At 44.8% G+C, this 22,481-nt stretch overlaps 1 protein-coding gene across 4 annotated transcripts in view; it reads right to left on the reverse strand.

The window, feature by feature from the left end:
* Positions 1-22,481, reverse strand: part of TOM1L2 (target of myb1 like 2 membrane trafficking protein) — a 147,772-nt gene that overhangs the window by 69,958 nt on the left and 55,333 nt on the right. For all 4 annotated transcript variants that reach the window (XM_037019575.2, XM_037019574.2, XM_037019572.2 and 1 more), the window contains one exon: positions 3,349-3,433. In XM_037019575.2, the coding sequence (XP_036875470.1) occupies positions 3,349-3,433 (85 nt within the window). The remainder of the gene's footprint in view (positions 1-3,348; positions 3,434-22,481) is intronic.

Here is a 22,481-nt window from a genome sequence, read left to right on the forward strand (position 1 = left end):
CTTGCTGCTGACAGCCCCAAGGCCAGAGGGGCTCTAGTGTCTCTGGTATCTGCCACGCTCCAGTGTGTCTCAGCCGCTATATGCAGCTTCTCTGGTCATGCTGTGTTAGGCTTCTGTTCACTTGTTTGCCTCCCTCTCAGACGAGTTCCTTAGGGACTTCATTCATTCGTTTACTTATTTAACAAATGCTTGTCAAGAGCCAATTATGTGGGCACTATGCTAGGTGTTGGGGATACAACAGTGAGTGAAACAGAATTCCTGCCCTCATGGAGCTCACAATTGATGGGCTTGGGGAGGAGACAGACATTCTAACCTCACACAAATATGTCAGCTTAAATGGTGGTGAGTGTAGGATAATACAGGGTATTATGAAATCATACAATGGAGGACTTGTCACAGTTAGCAGAGAGGGGTGTCAGAGAAATGAGATTCAACCTAAGATCCAGTGACAGGCGGAACTAATTGGTGAAAGGGAGAGGTGTGAGGAAATAGGACCTCCAGGACTGAAACCCTAAAGCAGGAAGGAGCTACCTGACCATTAGCCGAATTTCTGGAGTTTTTCCCCCACTTAGGATGAGATTTTGACAGTCACCTCACAGTAGAGGTAAGAACAGAAAACCCCCGGGAATCACAAGGTGCTACCACTCAAGCCTGCAGGAACAGGAGCGCAGCTCACTTTAGGAGGACAGTGAGTAGAGAACTGGAAAGGAAGCTGGCCTGCCTCTCCTGGGAGGAGACATCAGCCCTTTGGAATGAAGAAGCTCCATTCCAGAGCCTATGTGTTTATCCCCCCATTTGTGGGCAAACTGGGTATGGGAATGTGAAAAACTCAAGGAATTGAAAGCTCCGTGGGGCTGACAGGAAGACAAGGGAGCAGCCCCAGGGGGACAGCTGCAGGCCCAGCTAGCACGCAGGGTCCCTGATGGTCGGATTTTTACCCTGAGAGAAGGCTTGGTAGCAGGGGAGGAACTTGGTGAGTCTTGAGTTGCTAAGAGACCCTCTGCTGCAGCCTGGAGGGTGCATGGGAGGAAAGGAGCAAAGGTAGATGGGCTGCCTGGAGGGTGCAGGCCCCCAGGGGAGGATGACAAGGAAGAGGCTCTTCTCAGTCTGACCAGGCCGCCTTTCCAGTCTCCATGCCCACTCCCACTCCTCCTCCCCACTTCTTCCCTGCTCACCCAGATGCTGTGTCCCCAACAAACTACCCTTTCCCGCCACGCTTACCCACATGGCACACGTCTCCTCCTGCCAACCTGGAGGCCCAGCCCAAAGCCTGCTCCTCCAGGAGGCATCCCATAGCCTTTCCCTGAGACTGCTGCAATGGCACACGCCAGGCCACAGCCCGCCCCACCCTGCCTGGTGAGCACCGCAAAGCAGCCTGGTGCTCTCACTGTGGTGTCCTGGAACCAGCCACACTGCAGGGTCCATAGACGTGGCTAGACAACTGGTTAAAGGAGTGAATGAGCAGGGGAGATGAGGAAGACAGGAACCTAATTGGGCCTGAAGGAAGATGGCCAGTGGGAGCCCAGTGACTATGGCTTCATGAATGCATGGTCCTCAACAACTGTGTGACATGTCCATGTGTGGACACCATGCTGATGACCTACATTTAGATGGCAGAAACATGCCATCTTTCATTGAAGATTCCTGGACTTACATCTCCAGGGTAGGCCACTGCCCCTCACACCAGACACCATGGCAGCAGGATCCAGTCAGTAGCTGAGATCTGAAGGGTTCAAGCTGAACCGAGCTCTGCACACCTGTCTGCTCCACCCCGTGGCCGTTCAGGACCCAAACCCTGGAGTTATCCTTGACCTTTCTCTTCTTTCACACCTGCAAGGGCAAATTCCATCGGCTCTACCTTCTAAATATATTCAGAATCTGAGCACTTCTTATCCTTTTCTCCTGCCACCCTGGCCAAAGCCACCACTCTCACACCAGGACCACTGCGATGGCCTCCTGACTGACTTCCTTGCTTCTTCCCTGGGCCTGCCCCAGCTGGGCCACTCTGGGCACAGGAGCCAGAGAAATCTCTTTAAAATGACCTTGGACCAGGCCCCTTTGCTGCTCACATCCTTCGAGGACCTCCCCTCTCACCCAGAGGCAAAGCCAGAGTCCCCGTGGGCCTGCGCTACCTGGGTCCCAGCTTCTCCGACCTCATCTGCTAAGTCTACCTTCCCTGCCCACCCTGCTCTGGCCCCACTAGCCTCCTTGCTATGCCTGAAGCACACCAGATACCCTCTGTCCCAGGGCTCCTGCGCTTGCCCCTCCCTCCGCGTGGGAAGTTCTTCCCCAGGAAAACACTCACGCTCACTCCCTATCTCCTCAAGTCTTTGCTCATGGCTGTCTCAGGGAGGCTTTCCTTGAATAGTCCACTTAAAATCACTCACTCCAGGCCTTCTCCTTCTCCAGCTTCATCTCTCACCAGTCTTGTTACCAGCTGACTATGTAACATGGCCTAGCTTGTTTATGGCCTGCCTCCCCGTTTTGGATGGTCAGTTCCTGGAGGGGAGGCTGTCTGTCTGTCCTCACTGCTATGTCCTGATACTTATACTAGGACCCAATAGAGCATGGTCATTCTGTATTTGTTGAACGGAGGCAGGACCAGCCTTGAGAGGCCAGCCCCATTTGTGCAGGAAGGCTGGAAGCGACAGGGCCAAGAAGCAAGCCTGTGTCCAGCCTCTCCTCACCATCTGCTGGACATGGTAGAGATGGCGTGGCTGCTGTAAGCCCCATGTTTATGGTATGGATGGAGGGCCAAATGCAGACGAACTCAGAAGAAAGATAAGTAGACTGTAGTTGTGACATAGCTGAGGAGGACGTGTGGTGAACAACAAGGTCGAGAACAGGCCTGGTGGTGCAGGAAGGTGAGAGAGTGGGTCATGTTCCCACGTCAGAAAGCCTGGCAGCTCAGGGCTTCACCTGCAGGTTCTCGCTCCTGGCCTCCAGGCTCTTCGATTCTAGGGGTTTGAGCCCAGCAAAGTGGGGCAGAGACAGCCCCACGCCTGGGAGGGAGAGGCAGAGGCCGGGAAGGAGGGGCTGGAGGAGGTGACTAAGGCTACAGAGATTAAGGACCCCTGGAGACCAAGTAACCAAGCAACTTCACCTTCACTTGTGATTAAAAGCAGGTTATTAAAAGAGGCCGTTGCTACTCTAACTCAAGCACTGCCATGGGGAAGGGGGGTGGCGAGGAAGAGGGAAGATAATTTAAGAGTGTCAGCTCATTAAATGCCAAAGCAAACAGACCACAAAGAAAATGAGAAGTAAAACCCCCAACACCCTGAGCCCTGCCAGGCTTTGAGTGGCAGCCAGGAGCTGACAGGCTTCACAGGAGGAGGGGGAGGCACATACCCTTCCTCCGTCTCATTGATGATGTCACAGATCTCCATGTTCAATGTCCAGTCCTCGCTTTGCAGGGAGCCGTCTGTTGCCTTTTCTGTAAAGTCAGAGAGAAAACTGATTTACATTGCTCCTGGAAGAGGGGGTCCTGCCAGAAAACAGGAAGGGACCAGAACCCCTACATACTCCTCCCAGCAGATGGGCTGAGCCAACAGGGTAGCTCTAGGGAAGCCGCTTCCCCTGGAGGGCACCCAGAGGGAGACCCAGGCCTGGGCTTTGCAAGATGGAAATGTTCTAGAGATTGGTCACCCAATAATGTGAAAGCACTCCACCCCTAAAAAATGGTGAAGATGGCAAACTTCCTGTTACATGTGTTTTAACACAATTAAAAATTTAAACACAAAACAAAAAAAGACCCCTACAGTAAGCATTATTCCCTCCCTCATTTAAAAAGAAGGAAAGGAGTCTCAGAAAGGCTGGGTACTTAGCCAGGATCACATAACTGAATTAGGGGAATGATATCTGATCTCAGGTCTGTCTGTCTCTAATGCCCAGGCATTTGCAAGAGACTGCCCCACCTGCTAGCAAAGCTGGGGTTCAGATCTGAAGTTGATGCCTTAGACAAATTCTGAACCTGCCCCATGCTCACTCTACAATTCATGAGACCAGTAACATCACCACCATTTCAACAACAGCTTCATACAACCCACACTTCTGCTGATACAAAGTAATAAAGCAGACTGACTCTGTACATGCTGGAAGAGTCCTTGTTTTACTGGGTGCAGCTATGGAGAAGTGACACTTGTTTTTTATAGAACATACTAGAACTCACACATCCAAACAAAGGCTGTAGTTACAAGCAGTGACAACACACTCCAAAAATATAGCCATTGCTCAAAACATTTATGCAGCAGCCTTCAGTCTGCATTTAAAAGCCTCGCTGCTTTAATTTTCACCAAGAAAGATATGCCCCAACTTTTTCGCCTACTTTATTCATTCCCCTTGGCACCTAAAGATCTTGACCGCTGGTGCAATTCCACCTCAGGAATGCTCTGCATGCAGCAGACTGGGCAAGATGCTGGGAAAGCCCGAGGTTTAGGGAGTCCTTAACCAAAGTCCACGGACGGTGCCAGTCTGGCAGGGCCAGAGGCAGCATTTGCTGTCTGCCTGCAAACAGAGGAAACTGAGTGGAAGGGAAAGGAAGGGAGGAGAACCTGCGGCAGACTGTTCAGAGCCACACAGGCCCAGAGACGCTGCTCCCTCTACTGCAGGCAGGTGGAAGAGAGGCGATGAGGTCATGAAGCCAGTGAGTGGCACAGTTGGGCCTGTAGGGGAAATGAGAGCCACCCAGGGACCGGTAGTAACCATGGTGGGAAGGGCAGGGATAAGGGTAGGCACCCAGGAAGGACGGCTCACAGCACCATCAGCTTAGACCAAAGACAGGCTGAGAGGTGGCACTGGCAGCATCACCAACGGGGACAGCAGCGCCCTCCCCCCCCCAGGCACATGGCTTTGCCTGGAGACCAGAGAGGCTTGACTGAGAGGCCACAGCAAGGTTCCCGAGTCAGTAAGCATGTGGATGAAATGATCCCTGTCTCCAGCCTACTGCTCTCCCCACCGCACTGACCCTCTCTGTCTCTGAACAGCCCTCCCCTGCCTGGTTTCTACTCCCTCTTTGGGGCATGTGCAGCAGGAGAGTGTCTGTAGCCACAAATCCAGCAGCCTCCCCCAGAGGAGGCCAATCCTAATGAAGCCACTCTGCCTGAAGGCCTGGGCTTGCAACCCTTCTGAGTCAGTGAGGGGAGAGGCCAGCTGGCCACAGGGCCATCCTGCACTGGTGGTCTGACCCCCTCACACAGGGGCTGTGACACAGACTCTCACAAGGAAGAAAGTACTGTGATTGCACTTGGTAGGGCCACAGGGACACTGTCTTGGGAGGCTTAATAGAGGAAATATTAAATCAATGAAACCTCATTTCCAAGTTCGGTTTAGCAGCAGAATCCATTAACCTTATATTCACCCTCTCCCTTCCTCTAATAATATCAGGAAGGGGTTCAAAGGCATGATAACTTATCCTCAGGGTAGCACATTCCATTCCATTACTCAGATTCTGGGTTTTCAAGCTAAAAGACAGATACTTGTTTTGATTATAAAGAACCAACCCAAAAAGCATGCTTCTTTCTTTTCATTTTGCTGGAAATGCCACATAAATACAACTGTGGGTATTTGACTCTGCTGAAACAGACGAGGGAAAGAAGGCTGACAAAGAAGCTCAAATCAGTTCTGATTTCTCTCTCCTCATAAAGGAATTATCAGCAATGGGAACAAAGTTGTATCTGGTTGCCCCTGGAACCCTGGACAATCAAATCAACGTGGAGTCCTTCACTCTGTTCTGTCCCCAGACCAGAGGGAGCAAAATTTAATCTCATTTCTTCTGCTGTCAAAATCTCAGATAAATCTGGTGAAACAGCAGAAACAAAGGCCCCAGGGAGCAATGGGGCAAGTCATTCCCAACAGCCAGCCCTTAGGATGGATAAAGATCAAAACACCAGTGATCCTGGCTGTAAAAGGCTGACCTTTCAGAAGTCTCTAGTGATATGGTAATGGCCAGGGGCCAGGCAGGGCAGGACTGGGCAGAGATGGGCAAGACAGAGCTGAGCAGGGCAGGGCTGGGCAGGGCTGAGCTGAGTAGGGCCGGGCAGAGCTGGGCAGTTGCAGGACTGAGCAGGATTGGGCTGGGCAGGGCACAGCTGGAAAGAGCTGGACAGGGCAGGCCTGGGCTGTGCTGGACAGGGGTGGCAGGGCAAGGCTGGGCCAGTCTGGGCATGACAGGGCCATTCACAGTAGGGCTGGGCTGGGCAAGGCTGGGTTGGGATGGACTGGGGAGAGCAGGGCTCCCATTAAACTCAGTGCAAAAGAATATGTCATCCTGATGCTGTTGCCATGGGATTTTCCCCATTCAAAAAAGGCTGCCTCCATCCTGGTGTAATCTGGGGGCCAGGACACTCTGAAGCCTCAACCCTGACAGCGATGAGAGAGCTCTGGGCTGCACCCTTTGCCTTTCCCTTTCACTCTGAGATCCAAGGCAGTCCTGCAGGGAGGTGCATTACAACCCAGTGGCTTGATTTCTTGGCTGCTGCCTTTTACACTTTGATGTTAAATAGAGTGACTTCAGAAGCAGCCAACACCAGAAGGCAAAAGAAGGCTGGTTTTAGCATTTTGCATTCAGCAACATTTCTTTTGGTGAGAATAGAGGGGAAAAAAGCCCAATTATCTACCTCCCCAACAACCAAGAGTGTGGGTAAGAGCCAGAGGTGCTGCCCAGCAGAAGAGCATTCAGGGTTGCTTTGCGCCAGGCATGGAGAAAGAAGAAAGGGGGTTTTGGTTAGACAGCAGTCTCAACTGATTGTATTCACCAATAACATGAGATGAGCCTTCTGGATTACTCTATGCTAGAGAGGCAGGTTGCATATACCAGTCAGGTGGAAGGAAAAATCCATCCTGACATTCTACATAGATCCGTTATTGCCTATTGCTTCAGGTTCCTAGTGGGCTTTGTGAATGTTAATTGCAGCTGCTCCACTCCCACTGGAAAGATGAGAGAATGAATTCCAAATACTCAGCCCTACTTTATAGGACATCCTTTTTTTTCTGGCAGCTGTCCTCACTATCTCTCACCCTTCTTAAAAGGAAGATAACAGCGCCAAAGGAAGGTACACAAAGTGCCTCTGTCCAGCCTGCAGACCACTGGGAGGCAGCCTTCTCTGTAACTGTAGGGCAAATTAAACCCCATGGTCTCCATGCCATTTACTAGAGATTGGCAGAACCTGAGATACGCCAAGCCCTGTCCTTGGAGCTATAGAGAGGGAGATGGTTAAGACCTGCCTCAGAGGTCAGTGTAACGGCAGAGGCAGGGAGACAGTTGCTACGACCCAGCCCAGCCTGAGCTGGAACAGAAGAAAACCACAGCACTCTGGGCAGACACCACAGCCTCGGTGCCAAGGAGCTGGGGAGGAAAACTAATGGCACTCCACACACACAGGATGACAAACACATGTCTCTTTAAGCAGAGGACAACAAGGCAAGCCAGGAAGAACCAGCCAGAGACTGTGTGAAGTCCCAGAGGAAGCTACTAAGCCCCTGTCTCTCACTCCCCAGCTAGAGAGGGCACCAGGGGAGAGCATGATGTAGAATAGTACTCCCCAGCCTTGGGTACAGTTTACAAACACCAGGAAGCTTTTAAAAAATATTCCTGCCTGGGTCCCATCCTATACCTTCCAGTCAGGACCCCTGGGGCAGGAGCCTAATGGAGAACCCTGACTTGGGAAGGAGTGCAACCTGGTCATCCAGCTGACACAAATGGACTGCACAGTTCCCAAGTGCTGGACACCAAGGACATGGTGGAAGGCAAGAGAGACCTGGTCCCTGCCCACATGTAGTGCAGAGGAGCATGGGAGTCAAGTGACCCTGGTTCCAGTCCCAGCTCTACCACTGTTGGTCTGAAGCTCTTGGACTATTTATCCCCTTTCTTTCTGGGCATTAGGTTTCCTGTCAAATGAAGTAATAGGCCTGAATGATCTCTGATCCACCCTCCAGAGCTCCACCCATTCTGACAGTATGTTGGCTTATATATACTTTTTCTTCTTTTTCGGTGATTTTTAAAAACTGTGGTAAAATGTATATAACATAAAATTTACCATCTTAGCCATTTTTAAGTGTACAGTTCAGTGGCATTAAGTACATTCACACAGTTGTGCAGCCATTACCATCATTCATCCACAGAACTTTTCCATCTTCCCAAACTGAAACAACATACTCATTCAACACTAACTAACTTCTCCCAGTCCCTGGCACCCACCATTCCAATTTCTGTCTCTATGAATTTGATGACTCTAGGAACCTCAGATAAGTGGAATTATACAGTAATTCCTGCTTTGTGTCTGGTTTATTTCATGTAGCATAATGTCCTCAAGGTTCACCCACATCATAGCCTGTATCAGAATTTCATTCCCTTTTAGGACTGACTAATATTCCGTTGTGTGTATAAACCACATTTTGTTCATCTGTGGATGGACATATGGGTTGTTTCCACCTTTTGGCTATTATGAATAATGCTATGTACACGAGTGTATAAGTATCTGTTTGAGTCCCTGCTTTCTATTCTTTTGGGTATACATCCAGGCATGGAATTGCTGGATCATATGGCAATTCTGTTTAACCTTTTGAGGAATAACAAAACTGTCTTCCACAGTGGCTGCATTATTTTACATTCCCACCAGAAGTGCACAAGGGTTCCAATTCCTCCACATCCTCACCAACATTTGTTATTTTGTATTTGATTGTAGGTTTGCTTTGCATCTCCTTATGATTTAGTGATGTTGGGTATCTTTTCATGTGTTTATTGGCCACTTGTATATCTTCTTTGGATCAATGTTTATTCCAGGCCATTTTTGAACTGGGTGGGTTTTGTTGTTGTCGAGCTGTAGTTCCTTACATATCCTGGATATTAATCCTTTATCAGCTACATCTTTGCAAATATTTTCTCCCATTCTGTTGCCTTTTCACTCTTAATGTTCCTTGATGCACAATGGTTTCTAATTTGGATTAAGTCAAATTTATATTTTTCCTTTGTTGCCTATGCTTTTGGTAACATATCTAAGAAATCATTGCAGAATCCAATGTCATGAAGCTTCTTCCAAGTTTTCTTCTAAGACTTTTATATAGTTCTAGCTCTTATGTTTAGGTCTTTGGTCTATTTTGAATTAACTTTCTATATGGTAGAAGGTAAGGGGCCAATTCTTTTACATGTGGAGATCCAGTTTTTCCAGTGCCATCTGTTGAAAAGACTGTTGTTTCCCCCCACTGAAAGAGGTCTTTGCATCCTTGCCAAAAATCAATTGACCATATTTGGGAGGGTTTATTTCTGGGCTCTCTATTTTATTTCATTGGTCTATGTCTGTCCTTACACCAGGATAACACTGTTTTGATTAGTGTAAGTTTTGAAATCAGGAAGTGTAAGTCCTCCAACTTTGCCCTTTCTTTTCAAGGTTGTTTTGGCTATTTGGAGTCCCTTGAGATTCCATATGGACTTTAGGATGCATTTTTCTATTTCTGCAAAAAATAATGGATTTTGGAGAGAGGATTAAAGATGGCGGTGTGAGAGGAGAGACAGAGGCTTCCTCCTAAAACTGGACACAATTAGAAAATTTAACTGGCGCAACTAATCCTGAGAGAGAAACAGGAAAGAGGACAGCATCAGACTGCACACACCTGGGGAAAAGCGCAGACCTCACCGAACAGGGTGACGTACCAGAGCTGTGGTTCCGCAGGACCCGAGCCCCTCCCCCACATCAGCTCACTGGCGGGAGGAAGAGAAATGGAGCAGGGAGGGAGTGGAAGGCCTGGGACTGCTGAATACCTAGTTCTGGAGATCTGCTCTGGGAGCACAAACGTACATTTCATGGTGCTTTCATGAGAGTCGCGTGACTACTGGGTTGGAAAGTTAATACAGGCAGAGTTCCTGGGGAGACTGGGATTCTGGCTGCTTGTGGAAAGCAGGGATCCATATCTGGCTGCTCTGGGACAAAAACTTATACCTGTGTGACCCGCCCACTGGTGCAGGCAGTGGAGAAAGGCATAGCAGCCAGGAGGCGGGGAACAGCTCTTTCCTACACCCAGGCACCAGTACTGCTCCCCTGCTACCCCCGACATTGCTTCAGGGGCTCAGCAGCTCCAGAATAGAGCTTCTGGACACTAGAGGGCGCCATATACAAACATGAAATGCTGAAGGAAACTTGTCCAGAGTAAAACTATTAATACAACTCCTGAGAAAGATTTAAATGATATGGACCTCATGACTCTTCCTGAAAGGGAGTTCAAAATAAAAATCATCAACATCCTAATGGAGGTACGGAAAGACATCCAAGAACTCAGGAATTGATTCAGGTCAGAGATCCAATCGTTAAAGAACACGATGGAGGGTATTAAAAGCAGGTTCGATACGGTGGAGGAGACAATAAATGAAATAGAAACCAGAGAAGAGGAATACAAAGAAGCTGAGGCACAGAGAGAAAAAAGGATCTCTAAAAATGAAAGAATATTGAGAGAACTGTGTGACCAATCCAAGCGGAACAATATTCGCATTATAGGGATACCAGAAGAAGAGAGAGAGAAAGGGATAGAAAGTGTCTTTGAGGAGGTAGTAGCTGAAAACTTCCCCAATCTGGGGGAGGACATAGTCTGCCAGGCCATGGAGATCCACAGATCCCCCAACACAAGGGACCCAAGGAAGACAACAGCAAGACACATAGTAATTAAAATGGGAAAGATCAAGGATAAGGACAGACTGTTAAAAGCAGTCAGAGGCAGAAATAAGATCACATACAAAGGAAAGCCATCAGACTAACATCAGACTTCTCAGCAGAAACCTTACAGGCCAGAAGGGAGTGGCATGATGTATAAAATGCCATGAAGCAGAAGGGCCTGGAACCAAGATTACTTTATCCAGCAAGATTATCATTTAAATTTGAAGGAGGGATTAAACAATTTCCAGATAAGCAAAAGCTGAGAGAGTTCACCTCCCACAAACCATCTCTGCAGTGTATTGTGGAGGGACTGCTATAGATGGAAGTGTTCCTAGGGTTGGAGAGCTGTCACCAGAGGTAGTAAAATCACGATAGGGAGGGTGGAGCAGCTGATTGCGAGGCAAATGCAAAATTAAATTGACTATCCCCAAAGTCAATCAAGGGATAGACAAAAAGTACAGAATTTGATACCTAATATATAAAGAATGAAGGAGGAAGAAAAAGGAGGAGAAATAGAAAAGAACCTTTAGATTGTGTTTGTAACAGCATACTAAGTGAGTTATGTTAGACTCTTAGATAGTAAGGAAAGTAATCTGGAACCTTTGGTAACCACGAATCTAAAGCCTGAAATGGCAATAAGTACATACCTATTGATAATCACCCTAAATGTAAATGGACTGAATGCACCAATCAAAAGACACAGAGTCACTGAATGGATAAAAAAACAAGACCCATCTAGATGGTGCTTACAAGAGTCTCACCTCAAACCTAAAGACATGCACAGACTAAAAGTCAAGGGATGGAAAAAGATATTTCATGCAAACAATAGGGAGAAAAAAGCAGGTGTTGCAGTACTAGTATCAGACAAAATAGACTTCAAAACAAAGAAAGTAACAAGAGATAAAGAAGGACATTACATAATGATAAAGGGCTCAGTCCAACAAGAGGATATAACCATTCTAAATATATATGCACCCAACACAGGAGCACCAGCATATGTGAAACAAATACTAAGAGAACTAAAGGAGGAAATAGAATGCAATGCATTCATTTTAGGAGACTTCAACACACCATTCACTCCACAGGACAGATCCACCAGACAGAAAATAAGTAAGGACACAGAGGCACTGAACAACACACTAGAACACATGGACCTAATAGACATCTATAGAACTCTACACCCAAAAGCAACAGGTTACACATTCTTCTCAAGTGCACATGAAACATTCTCCAGAATAGACCACATACTAGGCCACAAAAAGAGCCTCAGTAAATTCAAAAAGATTGAAATCCTAACAACCAATTTTTCAGACCACAAAGGTATAAAACTGGAAATAAATTGTACCAAGAAAGCAAAAAAGCTCACAAACACATGGAGGCTTAACAACACGCTTCTAAATAGTCAATGGATCAATGACCAAATTAAAATGGAGATCCATCAATATATGGAAATAAATGACAACAACAACACAAAGCTCCAACTTCTGTGGGACACAGGGAAAGAAGTTTTAAGAGGAAAGTATATAGCAATCCAGGCATATTTAAAGAAGGAACAACAAACCCAAATGAATAGTCTAATGTCACAATTATCAAAATTGGAAAAAGAAGAACAAATGAGGCCTAAAGTCAGCAGAAGGAGGGACATAATAAAGATCAGAGAAGAAATAAATAAAATTGAGAAGAATAAAACAATAGAAAAAATCAATGAAACCAAGAGCTGGTTCATTGAGAAAATAAACAAAATAGATAAGCCTCTGGCCAGACTTATTAAGAGAAAAAGAGAATCAACACACATCAACAGAGTCAGAAATGAGAAAGGAAACATCATGAGGGACCCCACAGAAATACAAAGAATTATTAGAGACTACTACGAAAACCTATATAGTAACAAGCTGGAAAACCTAGAAGAAATTGACAGCTTCCTAGAAAAATACAACCTTCCAAAACTGACCAAGGAAGAAACACAAAATCTAAACAAACCAATTACCAGCAAAGAAATTAAAGCGGTAATCAAAAAACTACCCAAGAAAAAAAACCCCAGGCCAGATGGATTTACCTCGGAATTTCATCAGACATACAGAGAAGATACAATACCCATTCTCCTTAAAGTTTTCCAAAAAATAGAAGAAGAGGGAATACTTCCAAATTCATTCTATGAAGCCAACATCACCCTAATACCAAAACCAGGCAAAGACCCCACCAAAAAAGAAAATTACAGACCAATATCCCTGATGAACATAGATGCAAAAATACTCAATAAAATATTAGCAAACCGAATTCAAAAATATATCAAAAGGATCATACACCACGACCAAGTGGGGTTCATCCCAGGGATGCAAGGATGGTACAACATTCGAAAATCCATCAACATCATCCACCACATCAACAAAAAGAAAGACAAAAACCACATGATCATCTCCATAGATGCTGAAAAAGCATTTGACAAAATTCAACATCCATTCATGATAAAAACTCTCAGCAAAATGGGAATAGAGGGCAAGTACCTCAACATAATAAAGGCCATATACAATAAACCCACAGCCAACATCATACTGAACAGCGAGAAGCTGAAAGCTTTTCCTCTTAGATCAGGAACAAGACAGGGATGCCCACTCTCCCCACTGTTATTTAACATAGTACTAGAAGTCCTAGCCATGGCAATTAGACAAAACAAAGAAATACAAGGAATCCAGATTGGTAAAGAAGAAGATAAACTGTCACTATTTGCAGATGACATGATATTGTACATAAAAAAACCCTAAAGACTCCACTCCAAAACTACTAGAACTGATATCTGAATACAGCAAAATTGCAGGATACAAAATTAACACACAGAAATCTGTGGCTTTCCTATACACTAACAATGAACCAATAGAAAGAGAAATCAGGAAAACAACTCCATTCACAATTGCATCAAAAAGAATAAAATACCTAGGAATAAACCTAACCAAAGAAGTGAAAGACCTATACCCTGAAAACTATAAGACACTCTTAAGAGAAATTAAAGAGGACACTAACAAATGGAAACTCATCCCATGCTCTTGGCTAGGAAGAATTAATATTGTCAAAATGGCCATCCTGCCCAAAGCAATATACAGATTTGATGCAACCCCTATCAAATTACCAACAACATTCTTCAACAAACTGGAACAAGTAGTTCAAAAATTCATATGGAAACACCAAAGACCCCGAATGGCCAAAGCAACCCTGAGAAAGAAGAATAAAGTGGCGGGGATCTCACTCCCCAACTTCAAGCTCTACTACAAAGCCATAGTAATCAAGACAATTTGGTACTGGCACAAGAACAGACCCACAGACCAGTGGAACAGATTAGAGACTCCAGACATTAACCCAAACATATATGGTCAATTAATATTCAATAAAGGAGCCATGGACATACAATGGGGAAATGACAGTCTCTTCAACAGATGGTGCTGGCAAAACTGGACAGCTACCTGTAAGAGAATGAAACTGGATCACTGTCTAACCCCATATACAAAAGTAAATTCGAAATGGATCAAAGACATGAATGTAAGTCATGAAACCATAAAACTCTTAGAAAAAAAACAGGCAAAAATCTCTTGGACATAAACATTAGCAACTTCTTCATGAACATATCTCCCCAGGCAAGGGAAACAAAATAAAAAATGAACAAGTGGGACTATATCAAGCTGAAAAGCTTCTGTACAGCAAAGGACACCATCAATAGAACAAAAAGGTCCCCTACAGTATGGGAGAATATATTCGTAAATGACAGATCCGATAAAGGCTTGACATCCAAAATATATAAAGAGCTCATGCACCTCAACAAACAAAAAGCAAATAATCCAATTAATAAATGGGCAGAGGAGCTGAACAGACAGTTCTCCAAAGAAGAAATTCAGATGGCCAACACACACATGAAAAGATGCTCCACATCGCTAGTTATCAGAGAAATGCAAATTAAAACCACAATGAGATATCACCTCACACCAGTAAGGATGGCTACCATCCAAAAGACAAACAACAACAAATGTTGGTGAGGTTGTGGAGAAAGGGGAACCCTCCTACACTGCTGGTGGGAATGTAAATTAGTTCAACCATTGTGGAAAGCAATATGGAGGTTCCTCAAAATGTTCAAAATAGACTTACCATTTGACCCAGGAATTCCATTTCTAGGAATTTACCCTAAGGATGCAGCACTCCAGTTTGAAAAAGGCAGGTGCACCCCTACGTTTATCGCAGCACTATTTACAATAGCCAAGAAATGGAAGCAACCTAAGTGTCCATCAGTAGATGAATGGATAAAGATGATGTGGTACATATACACAATGGAATATTATTCAGCCATAAGAAGAAAACAAATCCTACCATTTGCAACAACATGGATGGAGCTAGAGGGTATTATGCTCAGCAAAATAAGCCAAGCAGAGAAAGACAAATACCAAATGATTTCACTCATCTGTGGAGTATAAGAACAAAAGAAAAACTGAAGGAACAAAACAGCAGCAGAATCACAGAACCCAAGAATGGACTAACAGTTACCAAAGGGAAAGAGACTGGGGAGAATGGGAGGGTAGGGAGGAATAAAGGTGGGGAAGAAGAAAGGGGTATTATGATTAGCATGTATAATGTGGGGGGTGGGGGAAAGGGGTGGGCTTTGCAACACAGAGAAGACAAGTAGTGATTCTACAACATCTTACTATGCTGATGGACAGTGACTGTAATGGGGTTTGTGGGGGGGACTTGGGGTAGGGGAGAGCCTAGTATACATAATGTTCTTCATGTAATTGTAGATTAATGATAAAATTTTAAAAAAAATAATGGATTTTGACTGGGACTGTATTGAATCTGTAGATCACTTTGGGTAGTACTGTCATTTAAAAAATGTTAAGTCTTCCAGCCATGAATATGGGATGTGTTTCTATTTATTTATGCATCCTTTAATTTCTTTCAGCAATGTTTTGTAGTTTTCAGTGTACAAGTCTTTTGCCTCTCTGGTTAGTTCCTAGGGATTTTATTATTTTGGTGCTATTGTAAGTGAAATTGTTTTCTTAATTTCCTTTTCAGATTATCCATTGTTAGTATATAGAAACACAGCTGATTTTTTTTTTGAGAGGGCATCTCTCATATTTATTGATCAAATGGTTGTTAACAACAATAAAATTCTGTATAGGGGACTCAATGCACAATCATTAATCAACCCTAAGCCTAATTCTCAACAGTCTCCAATCTTCTGAAGCATAACGAACAAGTTCTTACATGGTGAACAGTGCAAGGGCAGTCATATCACAGAAACTTTCGGTTTTGATCACACATCATGAACTATAAACAATCAAGTCAGATATGATTATTCATTTGATTTTTGTACTTGATTTATATGTGAATCCCACATTTCTCCCTTATTTTTTTTTAAAATAAAATGCTGAAGTGGTAGGTAGATGCAAAATAAAGGTAGAAAACATAATTTAGTGCTGTAAGAGGGCAAATGTAGATGATCAGGTGTGTGCCTATAGACTAAGTATTAATCCAAGCTAGACAAGGGCAACAAAACATCCACGGATACAGAAGATTTCTTTCAAAACGGAGGGGGGTGGGGTGAGGTTCTAAGCCTCACCTCGAAATACAGCTGATTTTTGAGTGTTGATTTTGTATACTGTAACTTTGCTAAGTCTGTTTATTAATTCCAAAATATTTTTCATGAAATCTTCAGGGTTTTCTACATATAAGATCATGCCATCTGTAAATAAGGATAATGTTATTTCTTCCCTTCCCACTTGGATGCCTTTTGTTTCTTTTTCCACCCTAGTTGCTCTGGCTAGAACTTAATACTGTGTTGAATAGCCTTGGTGAAAGTGGGCATCCTTGGGCTTAAATACTCTTTTACAAAACCAAATCATACACTGTGAGAGCAAACAAAGCTAAAGAGAAGACTTCATCTGAGTCCTCATTCTAAAGTAGGGTATCTACTGGAGGGTGAAAGCAGGAATTACACATCAGGATCCAAAGCCGAGGGCCTTGTATCTCTGATTCCAGCCCTGAGGAAATCACCTGAGACTTCTCTGGTTGGAAAGCCTTCACTCCAGCCAAGTACCCATGCTTAGCTGCAATCCCATTTCTTCTCCAGAGCCTCCTTTGATACTATCCCCTCCCTGGTGATGCCTTCTGATGGGCTCTGACACTTAAGGGCAATCTGTGCATGACTGAGCCTTCAGGGCCATTTTAATGCTAAACTGAGAGGTTCTTCCAATCTTACTGGCTTGATGAGCCACGAGTACCTTCTTGGCTCTTTCGTTACACCTGAAGCTGCATGAAGGCAGGATATCTTCATTCCTTCAGGAGGGCCCAACCGTAGGCTGATGAGGGCCCTTTAGAAGTGAAATAATGACTGTGAACCCTTCTGAAACCCCTGGGTGATAGGCACTGGGTGGTCTGATGAGATTATAATTAGGCTCCCAGATGTCCCTAAATTCTCCCTTTGGACCCTGAAGCAGGAGAAATGGCCATCATCAGAGAGCATATGAGCAGGGGTTTTGAACTCAGACTTTGGTGAGTCTTTGTTCTGCCAATTACTATGACCCCAGGACAATAATTTGACCTCTCCAAATCTTCTTATCACTCTAAAATGTGATAATAATAGCACTTTGCTCACACAGTTGTTGTGAGAGTAAACTAAATAACATGCATAAAGCATCTGACAGAGCTTCTAACAGTTACATTCCTCCACAGTCCGTGGGCATTGCTATTACTCTCATTATTACTACAGCTTTCCCAAGGCGGCTCTGCCACACTCCCCTCCACTCCCCTTCCTTCAGCGTTCCCTTGTCACCACTGCCACCTACAGGTAACAGCCATCCACAGGCTATGCCCAACGGATTCAATGGCCCAGGATCTTGAAAATATCTCCAGCCTTTCTGATTTCTGGGTTTCTGACCCAGGAGAGCTCCATGCCCAGAAGCCAGCCACAAGGGGTTCCTGTTCCAGAAGGAACCTTGGTCCATGTGCATGGGAAGGAAACAGCCCTGGCACCATTTCCTGAGGAATCCAAATGTTAAACTAGAAGTCCTAGAGACCATGTAGTAAGAAGATTCCCCATGAGTTACTGAAAATAAAAGAGGTCACACTTCCTGGACCTCTGGAATGGGGTATGTGGGGAAGTGGGGGGCAGAGTGTTGCTGTTGGTCCCCACTGGCAGTTTCTTACTTAAAGCTACCACTGAACCACTGATTTCAGGTCTTCAAGGAAATATCACTCATTTCTTTCCCCCACACACAGAATAGAAAAGCAGAAGGGGGAATGAAAGCCGATGTTCACCACGCACAACATTCTGTTTGGGCCCAGCTCTTTACTACTCACATTACCTTATTTAACCCTCCCTTCTACCCCTCAGGCAGGTTATCCCATTCTAATAGGTGAAGAAAATGAAGCCTATACAAGTAACTAGCCCACCGTGCACAGCCGGCATGTAGCAGTATTGCCAACCACATGACCCAGGTATTCCTGGTAGATCTGGCCTTGGACCCCAATCCATCCCCAGACAGAAGACAGTGGGGACAAAGAGGACCCTTGCATCAGAAGCAGACTGGCCCAGAGTTCCTGGAGGCAGCCCACCCTCCAGACCCAGAGTAAGAAGTGTAAAGAGAGTACTGGTGAGAGTCAAGTTAAATTAGCTGCTGGCTCAGCTTTTCCCCCTTGTTCTTCTTTTTTCATTAGTGAACTTGTAATATTAGAATAATTTTGGATTTATTGAAAAGTTGGAGAGATTGTACAAAGGGTCCCCATATGCCTTTCTCCTAGTTTCTGTTAACATTAACATCTTATATAACCATTGTTCATTTGTCAAAACTAAAAAATTAACTTTGGCACAGTACTATTAACCAAACCCCAGACTTTATTTGGATTCCGCCAGTTTTTCCACTAATACCCTTTTGTCCAGGATCCAGTCCAGGACACCACATTGCATTTAGTTTTCCTCTCTTCTTAATTTTCCTTAAAGACTGACAAACTCACAAAATCACTAACTTACTCTCCTGTCTGGAGAGCTCAGTTCTAAAGGGCAGCTCTGTAGGAGCCACAGTTCCACACCCTGGCCTAATTAGGACACAACATCCTCCCTTTCCCCAAACAAAGGAGCCCTTCAGGCCAGCTGAACAACAGAGAAAATAGAAGCTTGTTAAGCCACACAGGCCTGAGGCTGCTGATCCAAGTTCTTTTTAAACTGGAATTCCCTTGAGAGGACTCCACAGATTTAAAATGCATTTGGGGTGTGTTCTCTCTAAGCAGAGCCACTGGTTTGATGTATTCCCTTCTTTGTACTTAATGGAATATTTTACGTGTGGAGTAAATGAGTGTGCAAAAGACGAGCGGTGGAAGACACTGATTTAGGGCTGGGAGAGGCATTTAGCAATGAGCAGCTAGGAGAGGGGGGCCTCTGCAGGAGCCAGGCCCAGGCCAGGAAGTTGGTGCTGGTGGGTTGTCCTGGCCAGCCGAGGGACTGCTGCTCTACGACAGCCACGCAGGTGGGCCAGTTGACTGGGAAGATGAAAGGTCCCTGGGAGCTGGGGCTCAGGCTTGAACCACGTTAAAGCAGAGCGAACATGCTGACAATTTCTTCTTCCCCAGAGTGCCTCTTGGGGGCTGTTCACCTCACTCGCATGCCATTTTTGAGAGACAGATGAGGTGTGCCTGCGAGCTGCCCTGGCCCCAAGCCTTGGTCTAGCAGCTCCTGATTATAGAAACATGCATGCTCAGAGGACACTTAACTGCCAGTCCTGGGGGACGGACACATGCAACGCCACCCAAAGGCTTCCCAGTTCAATTCTAAAACTTTAACTGAGAGGCCTCTCTCCCTGCTAGGCACTGTGCTAGGGTGGGACAGAAAGACAAGCAAAATGGAGCTCCTGCCCTTAAGGAGGTAACCAGGTGGGAGACCTGCAAACTAGCAGCCAGCACAAATGCAAGAAGTGTTATAAGAGGAATGTGCAGAAAAAAGGAAGATTCATGGGCCAATAGATGCCAGAGGAAGAGTTAATCACGCTGAGCAGGGGAGAGGCAGGGTCAGCGAAAGCAAAGGAAAGTTGCTGGTGAAGTGGAAGAACAGCACTCGAGGAGGAGGGGGAGCCTTGCAGGCAGGAGGAAGGACTGGCAGAGATGAGCAGGCCTGCCAGGACAGGGCTGGAAACGCCAGACTGTGGTGAACGGAAGCAACGAGAGGAGGCTAGCTGGGAAGAGTCCTTTTATTTTCCGTAAGGAGTCTGGGCTTTCTGCAGGAGGCAGAGGCAGCTCTTTTCAACAGGAGTGACAAGAATATTTGCGTTTGAGACAGATCACCCTAGTAACAGCATGGGGGCTGTACTGGAGTGGAGAGACGCAGGCAGAAAGCGGGGGCGGGTCGTCAGATCTGCTCAGTAGAAAAGGGAGAGGACAACACTCAGTCAAGGGCATGGTCTGAAATTTGATTGTCAGTCCTGGGTCATTTGGCCCTGGGCAAATTTCTTAAACTCTCTGAACTTCAGTTTAGTCTTCTAAATGGGCAAAACAGTCATACCTCCCCAACAGAACATTCATGAAGATGAAATGAGTTAATGATGTAAAACACAAAACAGGGAACCTGGCACACGATGAGCATGCAATAAAGATGAACTCCAATTCTTAAAACACACACTATGTGGACTGGACCTTGGGAAAGACTGAATTCAGGTGGGAAAGGCAGAGGGGACGTGACTATCTCCAAGGCTTTTATGGCAGCCGCCAGGCCACCCTGAGTCCCTCCTAGAGTGTGGGCGGACAGGACCATGGCAGGGCTGCATTCTACTGGCCAGGTACAACGCAACCCATCAGAGCAGCGAGGGACCACCTCAAGCCAGGCTGCAAAGGAAGGTGTCCGTTCTGCCTCAAAGCCCAGAGAAAGACTCCCAAAGTTCCCCAGGGTATGCACCTGCTGTGCTCAGTAAAGCCATGGTGCTTTGACTACCTTCTGCAAAAAGCTGTCTTTCAGAATTAGGTGAAGAGAAACACTCTTCTTGCCACTGTCACAGCATTTGTAGTATTCAAGGGCATCTGTGAGGAGGGGTCCAAAGCAGCCCATCAGAGAAAGGCTCAAACATTAGCTGGTCTTCCCATCTGGAGACCTAGTCTAAGGAGGAATGGCAGCTAATAATAAATAAAACAATGAAGTTAAATTCTTACTCTTAAATTAACCACACTTAAGAAAAATAATACCCATTGATGGGAAGATTACAGTGAAACAAGAACATCACATTATTAAGCACACATCTAAGAACATTTTGGAAAAACAACTTGGGCAATAGCTTTCAAGGGGCATGCTGAAAAAGTTCTTGTCCTTTAATCCAATAATTTCTTTAGAACTCATCTTAAAGAAATATTTCAAAGAAAAAAGCTATACAACCTGGCAAGCCCACTCACAGGTACACACACCCAAGAGACATGAAAACGTATGTTCACACAAAAATTTGTCTGTGTAAGACTAAATATATGTTACCAGAGAAAATAAAATCACAGCAAAGAAAGCAGACCAACCAAATACTAACTAAAGGCAAAAAATAAAATAAACTATCCACAAAAACAGTAAAAGGAAACACAAAAGAGTACAGAATAAAATACCTAACATATAAAGACTGGAGGAGGAAGAATAAGAAGGGAGAGAAATTAAAGAATCATCACACTGTGTTTATAATAGCATAATAAAAGAGTTAATTTAGACAGTTAGATAGTAAAGAAGCTACCCTTGAACCTTTGGTAACCACGGATCTAAAGCCTGCAATGGAAACAAGTACATATCTATCAATAATCACCCTAAATGTAAATGGACTGAATGCACCAATCAAAAGACACAGAGTAATAGAATGGATAAAAAAGCAAGATCCATCCATATGCTGCTTACAATAGACTCACCTCAAACCCAAAGATATACACAGACTAAAAGTCAAGGGATGGAAAAAGATATTTCATGCAAACAATGGAGAGAAAAAACCAGGTGTTACAGTACTTATATCAGACAAAATAAACTTCAAAACAAAGAAAGTAACAAGAGATAAAGAAGGACATCACATAATCATAAAGGGTTCAGTCCAACAGGAGGATATAATATAAATACATATGTACCCAACCCAGGGGCACCGACATATGTGAAACAAATACTAACAGAATTAAAGGAGGAAATAGAATGCAATGCATTCATTTTAGGAGACTTCAACACACCATTCACTCCAAAGGACAGATCCACCAGACAGAAAATAAGTAAGGCCACAGAGGCACTGAACAACACACTAGAACAGACGGACCTAATAGACATCTACAGAACTCTACACCCAAAATCAGCAGGATACACATTCTTCTCAAGTGCACCTGGAATATTTTCGAGAATAGACCACATACTAGGCCACAAAAAGAATCTCAGTAATTCAAAAACATTGAAATTCTATCAACCAACTTCTCAGATCACAAAGGTATAAAAGCAGAAATAAATAGTATGAAGAAAACAGGCTCACAAACACATGGAGGCTTAACAACATGCTCCTAAATAATCAATGGATCGATGACCAAATTAAAACAGAGATCAAGCAATATATGGAGACAAATGAAGACAATAGCACAATGCCCCAACTTCTGTGGGACACAGTGAAGGCAGTTCTAAGAGGAAAGTATATTGCAATCCAGGCCTATTTACAGAAGGAAGAACAATCCCAAATGAAGAGTCTAAATTCACAATTATTGAAATTGGAAAAAGAACAACAAATGAGGCCCAATGTCAGCAGAAGGAGGGACATAATAAAGATCAGAGAAGAAATAAATAAAACTGAGAAGAATAAAACAATACAAAAAATAAATGAAACTAAGAGC

Source organism: Manis javanica, chromosome 4 (assembly GCF_040802235.1).
Source record: "Manis javanica isolate MJ-LG chromosome 4, MJ_LKY, whole genome shotgun sequence".
Taxonomy (NCBI): Eukaryota; Metazoa; Chordata; class Mammalia; order Pholidota; family Manidae; genus Manis; species Manis javanica.